The sequence below is a fragment of the Oncorhynchus nerka genome, linkage group LG5 (assembly GCF_034236695.1).
Source record: "Oncorhynchus nerka isolate Pitt River linkage group LG5, Oner_Uvic_2.0, whole genome shotgun sequence".
NCBI lineage: Eukaryota > Metazoa > Chordata > Actinopteri > Salmoniformes > Salmonidae > Oncorhynchus > Oncorhynchus nerka.
In genome coordinates, this window is record NC_088400.1 from 46,329,734 (window position 1) to 46,347,916 (window position 18,183).

An 18,183-nucleotide genomic window follows, 5' to 3' on the forward strand; every position below is an offset into this window, starting at 1 on the left:
ATTGAGATGGTGCTAGTTGGACTGCAGAGTGAAGGAAAAGTAGCCAACGAGTGCTCAGCATATGTGGGAACTCCTTCAAGACGGTTGGAAAAGCATTCCTCAAAAAAGCTGGCTGAGAGAATGCCATGGGTGGCTACTTTGAAAAATCTAAAATACATTTTTATTTATTTAAAAATGTTTCGTTAGCTACACAATTCCTTATGTGTTATTTCATAGTTTCGATGTCTTCACCATTATTCTACAAAGTTGAAAATAGTAAAAATAAAGAAAAAACCCTTCAATGACTACGTGTGTCCAAACTTTTAACTGGTACCGTATCTGAGTGGATGGAGGGTGGACCAACTTATGTTCCGTCATCAAAAATGGATCTGCTAGAGAGGACAGAGGAGGCAGTGGAGTAAAAGTGTACTTCATTTGAGAGCTGTGTGTGGTCGGGACATCTGAGCATTTCAATCCACTTCTAGGAAGAAGGAAGAAAGAACCAAGTGAAATGATTGGGTTTGCGTCTCAATTACACCCTTTTTTCCTAACACAATGCCATCTCTGTGTTCCCCTTTCTTTCTTTCATTCTGTCTTTCTTTCTTTCTTTCTTTCTTTCTTTCTTTCTTTCTTTCTTTCCATCAGTGCCTATTGAGAACACAACATTCTATATTAATCATTCTTCCAGGTGTTTCATATTTTGACCTTTCTCCTTCCTGGTTTGTGTTGTGTATTACATCTGATGCCCAGAGGGCAGCGGAGATATCCAGGAGGTCATGGTCAGGGTGTGGAAAGGCTATGCCATTCATTAAGTCTTATTCACAAAGATGTATGTATTTTTTATTCATTAATTAGCTACTCAACACTATTTTCTTGGTTTTGCAAAGGTCATAACCTTTCAGACAGGCAATTGTTTGAGGATACTGATGAACGTTTTATATGGACAAATTTGAAATTGTATCATTCTTGAGAATGTGAACTTAACATCTTCTGTCTGACCAAAGAGCAAAATGGAGATGTTGCGTGCTAACTGCAGTCATTGCTATTCAGCATTTTCTTGTTATCACCATGACTGATTTACATTGTAGTTAATAAACTTTACAGCATATGCCGGGAAAATGTATTTACCCCTTTTCGGATTTTCTCTATTTTAGCATAAAAAGTCATGTTAGATAAAGGGAACCCGAGTGAACAAATAACACAATATTTTAATACTTATTTCATTTATGTAATACAAAAAGTGAACACCCAATGCCCCTGTGTAAAAAAGTAATTGCTCCCTTACACTCAATAACTGGGTGTGCCACCTTTAGCTGCAATGACTGCAACCAAGCACATCTTGTAGTTGTTGATCAGTCTCTCACATCGCTGTGGAGGAATTTTGGCCATTGCAGAACTACTTTAACTCAGCTACATTTGGTGTTTTTTTCGAGCATGAACTGCTCTTTTAGGTCCTGCCACAACATCTCAATTGGGTTTATGTCTGGACTTTAACTTGGCCATTCCAAAACATTACATTTGTCTTGATACATGACCAAAGTGTGCTTCAGCTCACGGAAAGATGGCCAGACATTCTCCTTTAGAATTCTCTGATACAGATCAAAATGCATTGTTCGTTCAATGATTGCAAGTTGTCCAGGTCCTGAGTCAGCAAAGCATCCCCAAACCATCACACTACCACCTCCGTGCTTGACCTTTGATATTTTTTATTTGTTTTTTTTTATTTCACCTTTCACCTTTCAATTAGTCATAAGTGGAACTTTTCTAGATCTTTCAGATTTATATGTGTGGGCATTTGACATCATTCCCATTGGGCGTGCTATTCTGATTCTTTCAGTAAACCATTGCGTCGATTGGTGGGAAATGGCTGTAGCCTTCAGAATGCAGAATCATAAGGCTGGAAGTCTCCCTGTGCTCGGGTTTCAGGTTCTAATGTCAAGAGCAATTTGTTGCTAAGAGCTCAAGGCCTCAAGTGGAATGCAACAGTGCTGAATGGGTCAGGAGTGGCAGAGTGGGACAGAGGTATGGCTCAGCCCATAATACAATATGAAATATATTGCTCTCAATGACACAATACTCCCCGATGCCAGTCCCAATTAAATAACACAACAAGACTGAACAATGTTGGGCTACTGGCTGAAATCAATGTTCCTTAAGGCATCACAACACAGGCCAACTGATCAGTCAGACAGAAAGACTGAATGCGTTTCAGATTCCACAGTCAGCAATGAACAATTCCAGTCGAGTCGGTTGCATTGGCTGTTGCACAAAAGCATAGCATTCTCTCCAGCATCAATTACATTTCCCATGCCAAATCTGTCTGTAGCAATATGATTAACACCACTCAGTAAATCCATTCAACACCACATATGGCATGCTTGATAGTGACACACCACGGCAGCTTATTATTTCATTATAGGGAATTGCATTGCCTTGTTCGTGAGCTACATACACGGTGGCAGCAAAGGTCAGATGTATAAATGTTTCCATTTGGGAACTTGAAGACAGATGAAGTATTAGTTATTATTGCCTCCCAATAACTATTCTTGTTGGCAGGGAAGATTAACACAAAATATGAAGCTGACATAGGAAACGAAATGTAGAAGATTTGTTGCTATCTGAACAGACAGGAAATTCCTTATATATCTCTATGCCGTGCGCAAATAAGCATTATCAACACATTGTTTACGTTTGCATCCGTGCTCTGGGTCCAGACTGAAATCATCTCATATAGTTCTGGGATTTGTGGCACCTAACATAAAAACAGCATAATTGTGTCTTTACCAGCAGAAATAGTATACATAAAAAATGGCTACTTTTTCATTTTGGCAGCGGAATGTACTGTACATGATTGTGGAATTTGTTGACACTTAACTGCAAGATTATATCCATCAATATTTCAAGAACAAGTTCCACCCCAAGTTAATGAGATCCTTGAATTCATGCCACAAATTGATTAAAGGAGGAAGCTGAAAGGGAATTGGATCCTATTTGCCTATTGTGCTGTTGCAGCTTTGACAGACGGACAGACCGATGGACAGCCAGACAGACGGATGGAGAACATAGAGAGATGACACAGACATACAGACAGGATGAGACTGCCCACCCTGGACCCACACTTTAAATCCTAGCTCCACTATTCATCCACTTTAGTCACCTCCAAACGAAAGCTGCTTGATTTCCTTGCAGTGAAGAGATAGTTGCCTCAAAACAATAAAAGCTTGTGACAACATGCAGGGGAAAGGAGGCATCTTCACATAACCAGCTGTCAGTTTTTTCTGTGAAGTAGCAACGCTTTTGATTTGTTTACTTCCCAGCTTGTTGAGGAAGTGGATATGTTGAGGCACAGGTTATTTCAACCACACGGATTGTGTGATATCACTGTCCAGTGTATCAGGTCATGCTAGATTCAATGTAATCTGCCTGAGCTACGAACGTGATCACCCGATGCATCTCATTTGGTTGTCATGGCAGTTTTTGCGGCCACTTGTTTTAGACTCCTAGACATTGTATACGACCACCCGGTATCGGCGGCTGCATCTCAGGTCACACAGAGCACTGTGTAATAATCAGAATACCTCTTCACAGATATCTGCTTAATTTCCCCTAGCGCTCGCGTCACCATCAACCATGTTGCGTCTTTCCCCTCTTTTTGATGTCTCACGTAAAGTCACTTGCTCCTACCACCTCCGTATTGATGTCTCACGTAAAGTCACTTGCTCCTACCACCTCCGTATTGATGTCTCACGTAAAGTCACTTGCTCCTACCACCTCCGTATTGATGTCTCACCTGAAGTCACTTGCTCCTACCACCTCCGTATTGATGTCTCACGTAAAGTCACTTGCTCCTACCACCTCCGTATTGATGTCGGGCTGTCATAAACAGCACATGATTGGGCATTACATTGAGCGGGGCTCGATTGTTTCCCCGAGATCACATTTTTGCTATCGGGTTTAGCTAACTGTGTTTGCATGCAATAAGCTGCCTGCCGCAAAGCAGATCACGTGAAGGGAAGTGGCAAACATTGAACCGCGAGGCTCACCTCAGTAAACAGAGTTATACATTTTGGACATTATGCTGAGTGGTTTTATAACAAAGAAGATCATTATGCTGTACTGTACATCGTAATGGTAGTAAGTTACAAATTGAGTTGGGCTTGGCCCGGTAATGCATTTTGAGGAATGGGTTCGGAGGGCTTCAGTAGTCTTAATAATTCTCCATTAATTTTGCTGCAGATCAAAGAAATACCTCACTTCACCTCGGAGAAACAGCCTCGGGCCAGTAAGCATCGTTCCTAATCGAGGGTCTTCTCTGACTGCCGAGTCAATACAAATGATTTTAATATGCATGTTCTTATTGCGTTGAATCATTGTCAAGAAGGCAAAATAAATCATTGAATTACGTCCCTTTAATGCTACAAATTGCTCAATGCGTTTTGTGTTATTGACAATCGAGCGGCAAGAGCAAGTGATGCTAATGACATAATCTAGGTGTGATCGGGGGGTCAGCCCCTGCCTCACTCACTCTCCTCCACATATCCCATCGCTGACAAACAGTCTCATCTGCACTGGATCATTTGCTGTCTCCAGATACGCTTGTGGTTTATTGCCAATTATCTCCCGCGATCCATTATCGATTACAGTGTTATCTTTCTTGCATTGCTTAATCTTTTGGTGGCACTACAGCATGCTGCTGGGGGCCTAGAATCACACTGCTAGACCACAGGAGCAGGACATATGATGGATGATTGTTCATTTGCCTGTAAATGATTATGTGATACACATTCTAGCATTTAGTGTTATAAAAAAAGGGGGCTGTGTTGATTGGCGATTCTATCTCTCATCTATAGATTCTCCACAGAAATAACCAGGAAAAATAGAGACAATTTGTGTGGAGATGATCATTCTCCTCAATGACAATGAAACCAATACCACCAATTACTTTTTATGTATGATTCAACAGCTGTTAGTCTGGCTCCGAACTACAGTATGTACGTTGTCTGACTTAGTTTGTCTGTTTTTTTATTTAAAACGTTCCTAGCTGGGTGAACAACTTTGGCCATGAAGGACTGGGCCTCCTCTTGGATGCATTGGATAAGTTGCTGGATAAGAAACAGTAAGCTTCTTACATTTCAACTATTTTTCTTCTCAATATGCTCTACATACTATCTAAATCTAGCATTCCTGTCCTTTCTCACTCTTTTTCAGGCAAGAAAGTATTGACAAAAGAAACCAGCACAAGCTGATCCAATGTCTCAAGGCCTTCATGAACAATAAGGTTTGTACTTGTTGGGTTGGTCCTAGGCTTTCATTACGAAAGTTTTACTTACTGCAGTTTTTCTTGATTCCTGAGTGTTTTTAGATAGCTATATAGCAGGACTCAATTGGCACCCAAAGTTGGCCCTCAACCACTTGAACAATCAATGTAATAATTTATTCTGCTTTTTACATCGACTCAAAGTAATCCGAGGTGGGAAGAGAAGGACAGTACAGTGCAGAGGTGGTTCTGTATTCACTTTAAAGTGCTCCAAACATAGACTGAATTTCTACAGCTTCAATGCCTCAATTTCAATGGCAATCCTGGAATAAAGTCTTATTCACATTGAAAAGGAGCAAGAGCGGTAGAAAGGAAATCAATAAAAAGTGATATCACTTTATACCCCGTATGTAGTCATCTCAAAATCCTGTATGATGAGACCAGGTTGGCTGTTTTTCCTATCTAGAATGGCTGGACTGTGACAAGTGCTATTACGAGCACGTAAAGCGGAGCTAATTTGCCATGTTGAGCCCATTGTCACCAAATATTTAATTATTCTTTTTTGGGAAGCAGCACTGTCTCATCTGTCATCTCTCAAAAGTAGCACATTGTTCAAGGATGGATGAGCTATTGATATTGTTACCCTTTATAAAATCCCCATACGTGGTCAAGTATGCCCATTGCTTGAATCTGAGATAGATTTAAAGATAGTAGAGGACTATAAGTATTTGTCCCCACAGCCCTGTCCTGAATTGGCTTAATTCATCATAATCTCAATTTTCCCTTGGCCTCTATGTCCCTCCGTAAAAGAGAATTAGGGCTAACTATTACTTATACTAGAGGTTCTTTGTAAAGTTAGTAGTTCTTAAAAAAAAAACTGTAAGTGAGCGATCTCTATGAATGCAAATGCTCTCATTAATTTATACCCTATGGACACCTTTCTTTTCTTCCTCTTACATGTCTACAGTATGGACTACAAAGGATTCTGGAAGATGAGCGGAGCTTGCTGCTCCTGGCCAGGGCCATTGACCCCAAACAGACCAGTATGATGACTGAGATCGTCAAGATCCTCTCTGCTATCTGTATCATTGGAGAGGAAAACATGTAAGTTCACTGCAAACATACTTCATTAGCATCATCCACCATTATTATATCCTCAATGTCACTCTCTGTGCCCATGCATTGTCTTCCTCCCCACTTCTCCCTCTAGCAACGTAATACCGTCATGTACATTACGAGATTAACAAAATATATTTGTAAGCCCCAGGAGGCTGCTGAGGGGAGGACGGCTCATAATGATGGCTGGAATGGAGTGAATGAAATGGTATCAAACACATGGATCCATTTATTCCGTTCCAGCCATTACTATGAGCCCATCCTCCCCAATTATGGTGTCACCAACCTCCTGTGTTGTAGACAATCTGTCATTGGCCCCAGCACAATACATTCTGTGCACTCATTGCATTTGCAGCAAGGGCTTTGAGCTGTATCGGTGCACTGCCAGTTAACATGTTCTGATTTAGCAGTTTGGGCTGTGTAATGTATTTAAGTGCTCAGTGTTGTTGGCCATGAACACACAGCTTCGCTGACAGATTATAAATTGAATCCAGCAGAGCTCTTTTTTATTGTGTCTGCCACAGAGCTGGACTAGAATAACAATGGCACTTCAAAGTAGGTCTGCATGCAGCAGAGGAAAATAAACAAACTGACGAATACGAGAACCCAGTTAAAACTGTTTTTCGCATATCGGCTCCTCTGAATGCGTCTGCGGGACCATAGTTTTGGCCCCTGCTATGTTCAATGTAGGAATGTAAAGATGTGTGTGTTGAAGACGACTGTCAATCCTTCCAATGATCACAGCCATGTTTAAGCTGATTGACAGAAAATAGAGCTGAGGCCTCACTTTCCGACAACCTCGTCTGCTAGAGAGCTACGCTGTGACGTTGGCTCATTGTCAACACCACAAACCAAGTGACGGAATCAAAGGGCGAACGCGAGGAGTTAAGCAGATGTAGCGCTTTTTTCAAGTTACAGTTTGAACAGGCATTAAAACCACTATGTCTGTTTCCCCTGCACATGTCTGCAGCTTTATCACCCCTATCACATAGAAAAAGGCTGCTCCATTTTTCTACAGTACCAGTCAAAAGTTTGGACACACCTACTCATTCAAGGGTTTTTCTTTATTTCTACTATTTCTACGTTGTAGAATAATTGTAAAGACATCAAAACTATGAAATAACACATATGGAATCATGTAGTAACCAACATTTATTTTATTATATTTGAGATTCTTCAAAGTAGCCACCCTTTGCCTTGATGACAGCTTTGCACACTCTTGGTATTATCTCAACCAGCTTCATGAGGTAGACACCGGGAATGCATTTCAGTTAACAGGTGTGCCTTGTTCAAAGTACATTTCCTTCCTTAATGCGTTTGAGCCAATCAGTTATGTTGTGACAAGGTACGGGGGGGTATACAGAAGATAGCCCTATTTAGTAAAAGACCAAGTCCATATTATGGCAAGAACAGCTCAAATAAGCAATGAGAACCGACAGTCCATCATTACTGTAAGATATGAAGGTCAGTCAATCTGGAACATTTCAAGAACTTTGAAAGTTTCTTCAAGTGCAGTCACAAAAACCATCAAGTGTTATGAGGAAACTGGCTCTCATGAGGACCACCACAGGAAAGGAAGACCCAAAGTTACCTCTGCTGCAGAGGATAAGTTCATTAGAGTTAAAAGTCTCAGGAATTTCAGCCCAAATAAATGCTTCACAGAGTTCAAGTAACACACACATCTCAACATCAACTGTTCAGAGGAGACTGCGTGAATCAGGCTTTCATGGTTGAATTGCTGCAAAGAAACCACTACTAAAGGACACCAATAAGAATAAGAGACTTGCTTGGGCCAAGAAACAGGAGCAATGTACATTAGACCAGTGGAATTCTGTCCTTTGGCCTGATGAGTCCAAATTTAGAGATTTTTGGTTCCAACCACCGTGTCTTTGTGAGATGCAGAGTAGGTGAACGGATGGTCTCTACATGGAGCATGGAGGAGGAGGTGTGATTGTGTGGGTGTGCTTTGCTGGTGACACTGTCTGTGATTTATTTAGAATTCAAGGCACACTTAACCAGCATGGCTATCACAGCATTCTGCAGCGTTACACCATCCCATCTGGTTTGCGCTTAGTGGGACTATCATTTGTTTTTCAACAGGGGGGCTATTGTGTAAGGGCTATTTGACCAAGAAGGAGAGTAATCGAGTGTTGCATCAAATAACCTGGCCTCCACAATCACCTGACCTCAACCCAATTGAAATGGTTTGGGATGACTTGGACCGCAGACTGAAGGAAAAGCAGCCAACGAGTGCTCAGCACATGTTGGAACTCTTTCAAGACTGTTGGAAAAGCATTCCAGGTGAAGCTGGTTGAAAGAATGCCAAGAGTGTGCAATGCTGTTATCAAGGAAAAGGGAGGCTACTTTGAAGAATCTAAAATATAACAGATGTTTTGATTTGTTTAAACACTTTTTGGTTACTACATGATTCCATATGTGTTATTTCATAGTTTTGATGTCTTCACTATTATTCTACAAAGTAGAAAATAGTCAAAAGAAAGAAAAAAACCTTGAATGAGTAGGCGTGTCCACACTTTTGACTGGTACTGTATATGTTACATTTATTCCACACATATACTTCACATAATGGTTATAGGTCACACATTTTTTTCCTAGGATTTCCAGTAAAATATAAAATTATGATTAATATTTTATCCCTGGCAGAGTTTCCCCTTCCCAGTGCAACGATTTGGATGGAGGCAAACTCACGTAACACACATCAGTCTAATATAACCTATAAATGACTCGTTTTTGTCAACAGACCTCCATCCTCCTCCCATGCCATCACTGGGTTGGGAGGTACTCGGTGGGTAGACAGGGAGCACCCTGTGTAGGTTCTCCCCACATCTTCCCTCTCCTTGCTCCTCTGCGAGACTATTTTTGAGCAATGGGGAGGATCACAGGCATGGCTGGGTCATGAGACATCATTCCTCCCTGGGGACCCACGAACGCTTCAGCGCATCCTGGATGGCAAAGAGGCGAGAAACAGAAGAAAAAAAAGAATGAGCTGAGGAGAAAAAAAGAAGAAAAAAAAGCTTCCACGCAGCTCTCTCTCTCTCTCGCCTAGTCTTTGTTGTGCTTCTCCTGTGTATAGGAGATAAAGGCACGACAGCGAACCTAGCATTTACAACCCCGATGAGAGAGGCCCCCATGTCTGATCTGATGGTGTGATAAAGTGACGCCAGCTAAATAACTTTTGTTTGCCGTTTACTGAAGTGGCTACTTAAACTGACTTCACCTACTTGTGTTGCAGCCCCCATTTGTGTGCAGGCGCACAGCAACATATTTCTTTAGTGTGATGCCTTCGTCTGAAATGGGCCTAATCTTTATTCAGCAAAGGTGCCGTGAGCGCTTGTAAACAGTTTAATTTGCTTTAACAACAATATGTGTTTGTATACGTTAGATCTGTACTCTTTTCCCTGTAATGAATTGCTCCTGCTCTTGCATCATCAACTACATTTTATTATGAATAGATTTTTACTGTGGATGATATCAGCTACACAGGCTTTGTATGAGCATCACCAGAGCAATGAACTGTGGCGGCTAAATTGGTTACATACAATGCACAGTGTTGCCAACAAATACAACAATTTGTCTTGGGTCCCCACAGAATGCCCCTGACAATGACATGGGAAGAGACGAGATGATATATGGGGATGAGGTGAAAATGATCTTATCTTAAATGTCCTGTCGGTGGGGTGATAAAGGCGCTTGTTGACTTTTTTGTGTATTTGCTTTCTCTCAGCCTGGATAAGATTCTGGCTGCCATGACAATTGCAGCAGAGAGGAATAACAAGGAGAGATTTGCGCCGATAGTGGAGGGACTGGAGAATCACGAAGCCCAACAGCTCCAGGTCAGTATATATAAAGCCTGTTGGATATAGACACACTCATATAACATAAACACACACACACACACACACACACACACACACACGCACACATGCACACATTGATTCATGCACTCCTTTCTCCACATCTTTCCCTTAGAACCCATCTCATAAATATCCGCTTCAATTCACAACACTCTTTCAACCTGCCACTTACAGAGTATCACATGTTGTAATGCCCGTATTCTTTTAGTGCTAGTCTGCTTGGATTCGAGTCATACATCATTATTCTGCATTCAATTCACAAACTAGTTGAGCAACTCTTCCAAGTTTTATCCATGATCTTAACTTGTTGACCTTTGAGGCAAGTTGTGGAAAGAAACACCTTTTTAAAACTAACATATATGCACATAATACAATAAATCACCCAAGTATGCGCAATGGACAGAACTCGGCTCTAGTCAGTGTCATTCACAAAAATGGCCTCTCGGCTTGGAGCCAGTGTTTGACACGGAGTCGACCGTGGGCTATTAAAATGCGTTGAAGGTTCTCTCTCCTGCCCTAATAATCATAATCTGCTTCACTAGAGAAGCCCTACTCTGAAAAAGGACTAAAAATAACACGAGACCAGAAGAGAGATGTTGACTTTCTGAGATGTTTTTTTCCCTTCTCATCCTCGTAATAAATATTTTTCAGCTTTTTCTCAGTGTTGTCGAGGTGGGTCTCTGAGGACCCAGAGGAAAAGGGCTGCCACACAGTAATACACCTGTCTTTTCTTCTGTATTTTACTTTTCTTTCTCTGGCACTTTGTTGCACTCCAAATATTTTGAGGAACAAATCACTGCAAACCGTGTATTTAATAATTAGTGAAATAATTTGTAATGTGCAGAGTGGTGGATCTATGGGAAGGAGGGAATGCGGGGGGGGGGGGGGGGGGGGGGGTAGAATGATTGTTTTCCTCAATCCTAAAACTGTTGCGAATGAAAAGAGCCACCGCTAATTGTGAAGTTAATTAAACTACCTTGCTGATGCAGAAGGTTAAAAGAAATTAGAATACTTTTTAAAAACCTTCCGATGGTGCTGTGGATCCTGACTTTGTTAATGTGATTAAAATGGGTTTTGCCGATGGTTCGGGCTTTGCACGCTCCACTGTAGAGCGAAAGCCAGCCTGCATCCCAACTTTAAACCATCCCAGCAGGCCCACTTTTAATTACACTGACAGAAATCTCCTACTGTAAGCTCAGGTTCACATGATGCCTGAGCTCCCCCCTCGCGTTGTCACCAACCCCGGAAACAAGCACCACAATAACCCTCCCTGAACCAATTTCACACAACAAACATTGTCGGGGTTTGTCTGCTTCGTATGATAGGAGGACACATCTACATGTAGAGGAAGAGAAGTATGGACCTAGCTACTCATCCAGACAAAATAACTCTTGAAATATCTCTCTTGCTTTTGAAAGGCTAAAGATGGAAGTAAAGTGATGAGAGTGGAGATAGTTTCAGCAAGGCTTCTAGTCTAGCGTCCCTGGTGTGTACTCTTCAGGCTTGGATGCCCAGTTCTTGGTCCAAGGCTCTGGAGACCCTATTGGATCATTTAGAGGTCTGCTATGTTGCTGCTTGGCTCCATTGGCATGCTCTCAAAGCCACTGTCACATCCCCTTCCACACCACCACCAGCAGCACAGAACAGCCTTGGAGTTCTCCTTAAAGGGATACTTTGGGGTTTTGGCAATGAGGCTCTTTATCTACTTCCCCGGAGTCAGATTAACTTGTGGATACGATATGTCTCTGTGTCCAGTATGAAGGAAGTTGTAGGTAGTTTTGTGAGCCACTGCTAAATATAGTATACCCATATCCAGTCAGTGCACTAATGCTAGTTAGCATTGACTCGCAAAATGACACAGAGACATAAAAATGGTATCTACGAGTTAGTCGGACTCTGGGGACTCTGGGGACTTTGGGGAAATAGACAAAGAGCCTCATTGCCAGAATTAGTATCCCAAAGTATCCCTTTAAGCACACTGCTTTCCCGGGGCGCGGCAGCCCTGGCGCATATGTCTGTATAAAGAGTCTCCATTAGCACCGACACATTCCCATAAACCATAACACTGTGTGCCCTCACTCCACTGGATTAATACAAACCTGTTGGATCCCTCTGTCCTCCGGCTATAGAAGGGGGAAAAACACACCAAAAACAAACCAATGCTGTTCATTCCAGATGGCTCTTATTCCCCATCGCCAGCTGAATTCCCACTAGCCATGTTCTCCGAGGGCATTAATTGGGCTAGAGTATGTGGGTGTGTGCGTGTGCATGCGTGTGTGTACATGTGCGCATGTGTATGAGTCTCTGTATGAGTCTCTCCAGGAAAACACTTACAGGAGGAATCGGTGTGAAAAACAGCCCAGGGGACAGCATTCACAATGGACCGTTAATAAAAAAAATGCGGGCCAACACAAACGTGCCGATAGAGGTTTTCTAAAGACTACTTTTCACATGTCGTTCACGGAGATCCTTCCTTCAGCTCCTGATAAATTGGCCTGTCGGACGAGCACTCTGTCTTCTCCCAGAGCTGCCTTATAGTCCGTTAAGGCCCATCAGCGTTTTCCCTTTGCCCTCTTTCTCCCATCCCTCCATCCCTCGTCTCTTCCCTAATCCAATAAATCAATTACAAATGCATAACTGGTCAGCGGACTCCCCGGATTTCTTCTCTTTTCGACTTCCTCTTACCCTCTACTTCCTTTTTGCTCCCTCTACACCATACTCAGACTATGGCCTATCTCTCCTCTTTCCTCTCATCTCTTTGCTCTCCTCTTTCTTTTAATCTCTGGGAAAATGTGTAAACATATGTTTTTTTCACACATAGCTCTTGTTTACTCAACAGTGCCTGCTACATCATAACATAGATTGATACCGTACACAGAGGTCAAGCATGATAAATCACCATATCACCATATCATTTAACGTTCAGTAGAATGAATGCCATAAATGTGTTCTCTCTAACGGTCTCTCCGGCATTTGTGTGCTGAACAACAGGTGGCCTGCATGCAGCTGATCAACGCCCTGGTCACCTCTCCGGACGATCTGGACTTCAGGATACATCTGCGCAATGAGTTCCTCCGCTGTGGCCTCAAAAAGATCCTACCGGTGAGCCACCCTGAAAATTGGTTAGATTTCCTTGTCGTCACTATTAGCAAAAAATAGCGAGCTAGGCATAGTGAAGAAACTGTATGAATGTAGGTGCATTATCATGTATACACTGTTTCGATTTGGTTTTAGTCATTTTAAAGTATATTGAATTTGTTCCCCCTCCCCCCGCCCCCCCCCCCAAAAATACATTTTTTTGCTCTAACCTCCTGTGGTCTGGATTGGACTCCCTTGCATGTCTTATGTTTGACACTCCTAATTTTTCTGGGCCATTACAGGAATTAGCAAATGCACATCCCTTTATGCATTTGTATACTGCATGTATATTGCTCCCATTATTATATTGGAGCGTTCTAGCTCACCTCACCGCGTGGTACCACCTCACTGATCACAGCTCGCTCTGGGCATCATCAATCAGCAGTCAGATCCTTGTACTCGGTTAAGACAAATAAGCATCCACTCATCACTCATGACCTAATTTGCAGAGGGGAATTTGCCACTTGTTAATAAGTCATCCTGACTGCTCCGCTTGATTATTGCTGTCATTAGTTCAATTATCTTCCTCTCTGCCCCCCGATATGATGGAGTTTCCTTTACAATAATTCATTAATGCCGCATTTGAAGCTTTAATGCAAGCATTTAAACTGACGCAGGGCCCACTAATTGTTGTGTTGTGGAGCCAATAAATAGTCAAGTTACCAAGAGGAAAATAAAAATGAACCAGACCCATGATGAAGTACTGGGGTATTGCTATTGGCCCACAGTCCTCGAGTCCCCTTATATCTGTGGCATTGCGTGCTGCTTCCATCTCTGAACTGTCGTTTCCGAAGACAGATGGCATGGCCGAAGAGCAGCGAGGTGATTGATAGATGCAGAAATTGGGTTACATTTGGCATGGTGTCATCGGTAAACTCCAACTCTGATGATTCATAGGAAAGTTGTAAAGTGCACCGTTAAAGCCCCTTGTGGAATGAGCAGGTGTGGAGAGCTGGGTGATTCGGGGATACCAGGCTGTCAGGGAAGGGGGGTGATGAGTATTTTATTTTATACATTTTTATTTTGTTTAACCTTTATTTAACTAGGCAAGTCAGTTAAAAACAAATTATTATTTACAATGACGGCCTACCCTGGCCAAACCCTGTCCCGGACGACGCTGTGCCAATTGTGCGCCGCTCTATAGGCCCAATCATGGCCGGTTGTGATACAGCCTGTAATCGAACCTGTAGTGAGTGTAATCGAACCTGTAGTGAGTCTGTAGTGATGCCTCTAACACTGAGATGCAGTGCGTTAGACCGCTGCGCCACTCAGGAGCCTGAATCCTAGATCTTAGTTCCCATACAGCTGTGACATGGCAACCATCAACAATGGTCTCCGTTAATGGAACCAGTTAGGGATATGACAAATGTTTAAACTGCAATACTTCCGAAAACACTTGTATCTTTAATAGCAAACTAGTGAGGGACAGAGAGGGAAGTGAGGGGCACAGTATAGGCAGAACCGTGCACTCGGCTGATCTATCGGGCAATCAAAAGCTGTATCTTGCAATGGCATGCTGTGACATATCCTCAACGATATGAATACGCTAGGATAATGAGATGAGCGAGATGCAACACTTCACTCTTACACAGCCACACACAGTTTCTGCGCATGTGCACGGTTTCTCTTCACGCTGTTCACAGCATGGTAGTAAGGGCACCAAAACAGAGGAGAAGTTGAGCCTTGTGCGGTTGCGGAAATATACCCTCTATGCTGTTTACTTTCTGTTACGTAAAAAACGTTAAGGATCCCCATTTTGCTTAATAATTTGAATGTTTAAACGTACACACCCCTAGAACCATTTTAGGCTAGTACAATCTAGTTGAGTTGTGTAGGTTTATGTTGTACTGATAACACTGTATATACATTAATTCATTTGCACGGTACTGTATATGCGTCCAATGCTCTGTTGTCTATCTCATTAAATCACATGACAATACAACACAGGCCAATATTTTCCGTTCCGTTGGACCAATCGATAATGAGGTATCGAGTCCTTTTCTGTCTAATACCACAGTCTATTCATGTCTCTGAATTACAGGAGATGAAAGAGACAGAGGAGCTGGACATCCAACTGAAGGTGTTCAACGAGAACAAGGAGGAGGACTCCATTGAGCTCTCCCATCGCCTTGATGACATCCGTGCTGAGATGGAATATCCTTTTGTCCGCCTGTGCCACTGCACCGGCCATGGAAAAGGGCTGCTGGGAATGAGTGTATTGTGTCGGCCTTACCAGGCTTACAGGTCTAAAGCAGGCGTGGTCGGATTCATTAGAGAAGAATTTGAGGATGTATAGTGCAATCTCCCTCACCTATCTCTTACCTGTTTAACCAGGTAAACAATCTCTTCTCACCCTTTCTTGCCTCGGTTCTTCTCCCCCTCTCATCGCCATTCCTCATCTCTCGGACGTCTAGATCTTACCTAGATGATGCAAGACACAGAAGTCAGCTGTCAATCACTACCAGTTGTTTTGTCTTCAGAACAAACTCTGTTTATTTAATGGATATCACTTTTAAGTCTTGTTATGGTACAGTGGATAAATGTTTTAGTGCCGTTGCTTTGGCTGGTACACGAGGTCACTCTTCAGTCACCTCTTTGTTTTGTCTGGTTAATCACACCTGTGTCCATTTGAGCAATTACCTTACCTTTCTTCTTTTCCATTTAGTTAGATATGACAAGTTGGTTTCTCCAAGTCGTCCCGCTAGGTCCGCTCAACTGGAAACTTTATGAGTGGTTAAAAGTGAGCCCTAATTGGGTCCCGAGTTTGAGACTTGTTTTAAAGCATATTTGGCCAGGTGCCTAATAATTCAAGGAGCGTCTCTAAGGGCATTTGGATGTGTGAAACACTGACATGATAGGTAGACGGTGCAAGGCCAGATACTGTTATACAGATGTTCTCTCTGCCAACCTTTGTCTCCCCAAATCCCACAGTGCTCGAATATCCGCCACTGAGTGCTGTGCTGAGTGACAGTTACTGTTGACGCTCCGAGAGGGAGAGAAAGAGAGAGAGCGAGGGAAGGGACACAAAAAACGGACACTGCACCTGGATTAATGATGTGCTTGAGCAGGTTCACAAATGATCAGGCCCAATGTTTGTTTCCAAGGACAATGTGGTATTGATCTGTGAATAGTCTTCATGATGTGCATGCTAGCTCTACTCTCTGACACACACAAACATGCACACACACAAACACACATTCCCGGCTGCCTCCTCTGTAGCTTGTTTCCCTGCCTGCCTCATGAATATTAACACAGAGAGACGCGTGTCCTCTGTGTCCGGCCCAGGTCCGGGTGCTGAGGGGGTGACTTGGGGCCACTAATGAATATTAATGATGCTGTGGAATAGTGATTGATTGACCCTACCACTGACTGGTCCACATCGCACCTCCACTGCTGCTCATTTTTATTCATGATCCCCAGCTCCACAACATGAGTAGAAGTCAAATGTAGCAAGAGAAAGAGAGCGAGGGGGAAAAAGAGAAGTGTGTGCTTTTGGATTTGCATTGTTCTGTAGGTAGAGCTTTGTTCATGTCTGCTGCTTACTGATAGATGTAGCTGCTTGGACACTTTCCAAGACCGGGCTTCTTCCATACTTACAGTACCCCCCCTCCTCAAATACCAGTGTGGTGAGCCTATAATTGCATCTCACCGGCTTGGTAATTCTCATCGACTTCATCCAGGCTAATACAGGAGTGGGAAACGATACTTCAGAGAAGCCTGTATTCCCATCTCCTGCGCTAGCCGAATTTGATATGGGAGAACCGTTTTAATTACAATTGTGGCAGAAGTGAATAGGAAAATGTCAAACAGTGTTAAAAAGGATAGATTTGCAGTGATTGCGGTGGCCGGATCATGTGGTGTATGAAATAGTGAGTACAGTTGGAGAGAATGATGCGGTGTTCTGTCATTTTGCATGTCATGTCTCGGTACTGATTGTCAGGTGATGCTCATTCATGCTAAAGTTAACTTTTCAGAGGCGATCAACGCTCGATTATCATTTAAATATTTTGAGACAATGAGTTTAACAGTTTTTCCATTGGAATGATGTAATTTGCTTTACCCAACTTTGACATGGCCTTTTCTAAAAAACCCAAAACGAAGCTAGTCCAACCATGTCCTCTCTCCCCTCCCATAATCTGAGGAAGGCAAGCCATTGGTCCCTCCTTTTAAGCCCTCTGGGCAAATAAATTACACTAATCAGATAGGTTTGTTTACTGCTTGCTGACCACAGACATATGTGAATGAACGCAGAGCCACTGACTGTGAAAGTGTTTCGAACCATACAGTGTATCACGCCACAGTCAGCACGCAAATATTTCAGCAGACATTGTTTAAAACGCACATTACATATTATGATGGCTATCGATTTTTCATCCTTCTCAGTTTAACAATGCACTTTCCAACCTTACTCTATTTTCTTGTTTTCTGCATGTGTGCACATATTTCAAATCGGGCTATTTGTTTAGTTTTTTTTTTTTACATGCTTTTCAAAAGATGAATATCCACGGGAGGATCCTTTCTCAATCAAACAGTTATGCATAACCCCCTCACTTTTTCTTTACAGTTTTGGGACTGTTTTGTTGTTGTTGTAGTTCAAACAAGATGAAATTAAATCTGGCTATAGATTAAAATCCCTTGTAAATATTTCTCATAAACACAGACATACAATAGATGGTAATTTGATCATGATATTATTCTGAAATCCCACTTGGATATTATTTGTAAAGTCACTTTGGCCTTGATTTGAACGTTGCTTCCTATGGTTTCAATTCCATACAAATCAACTGTGAGATGTGCCAAGTGCTTGATTTCGCAGCC

At 42.4% G+C, this 18,183-nt stretch overlaps 1 protein-coding gene across 1 annotated transcript in view; it reads left to right on the top strand.

Moving 5' to 3' along the window:
* Window positions 1-18,183, top strand: part of LOC115129597 (protein diaphanous homolog 2-like) — a 606,019-nt gene that overhangs the window by 166,591 nt on the left and 421,245 nt on the right. The window contains 6 exon segments of the mRNA XM_065018694.1: window positions 5,021-5,095; window positions 5,188-5,257; window positions 6,204-6,340; window positions 10,098-10,206; window positions 13,219-13,329; window positions 15,407-15,519. Coding sequence (XP_064874766.1) covers window positions 5,021-5,095; window positions 5,188-5,257; window positions 6,204-6,340; window positions 10,098-10,206; window positions 13,219-13,329; window positions 15,407-15,519 — 615 coding nt within the window.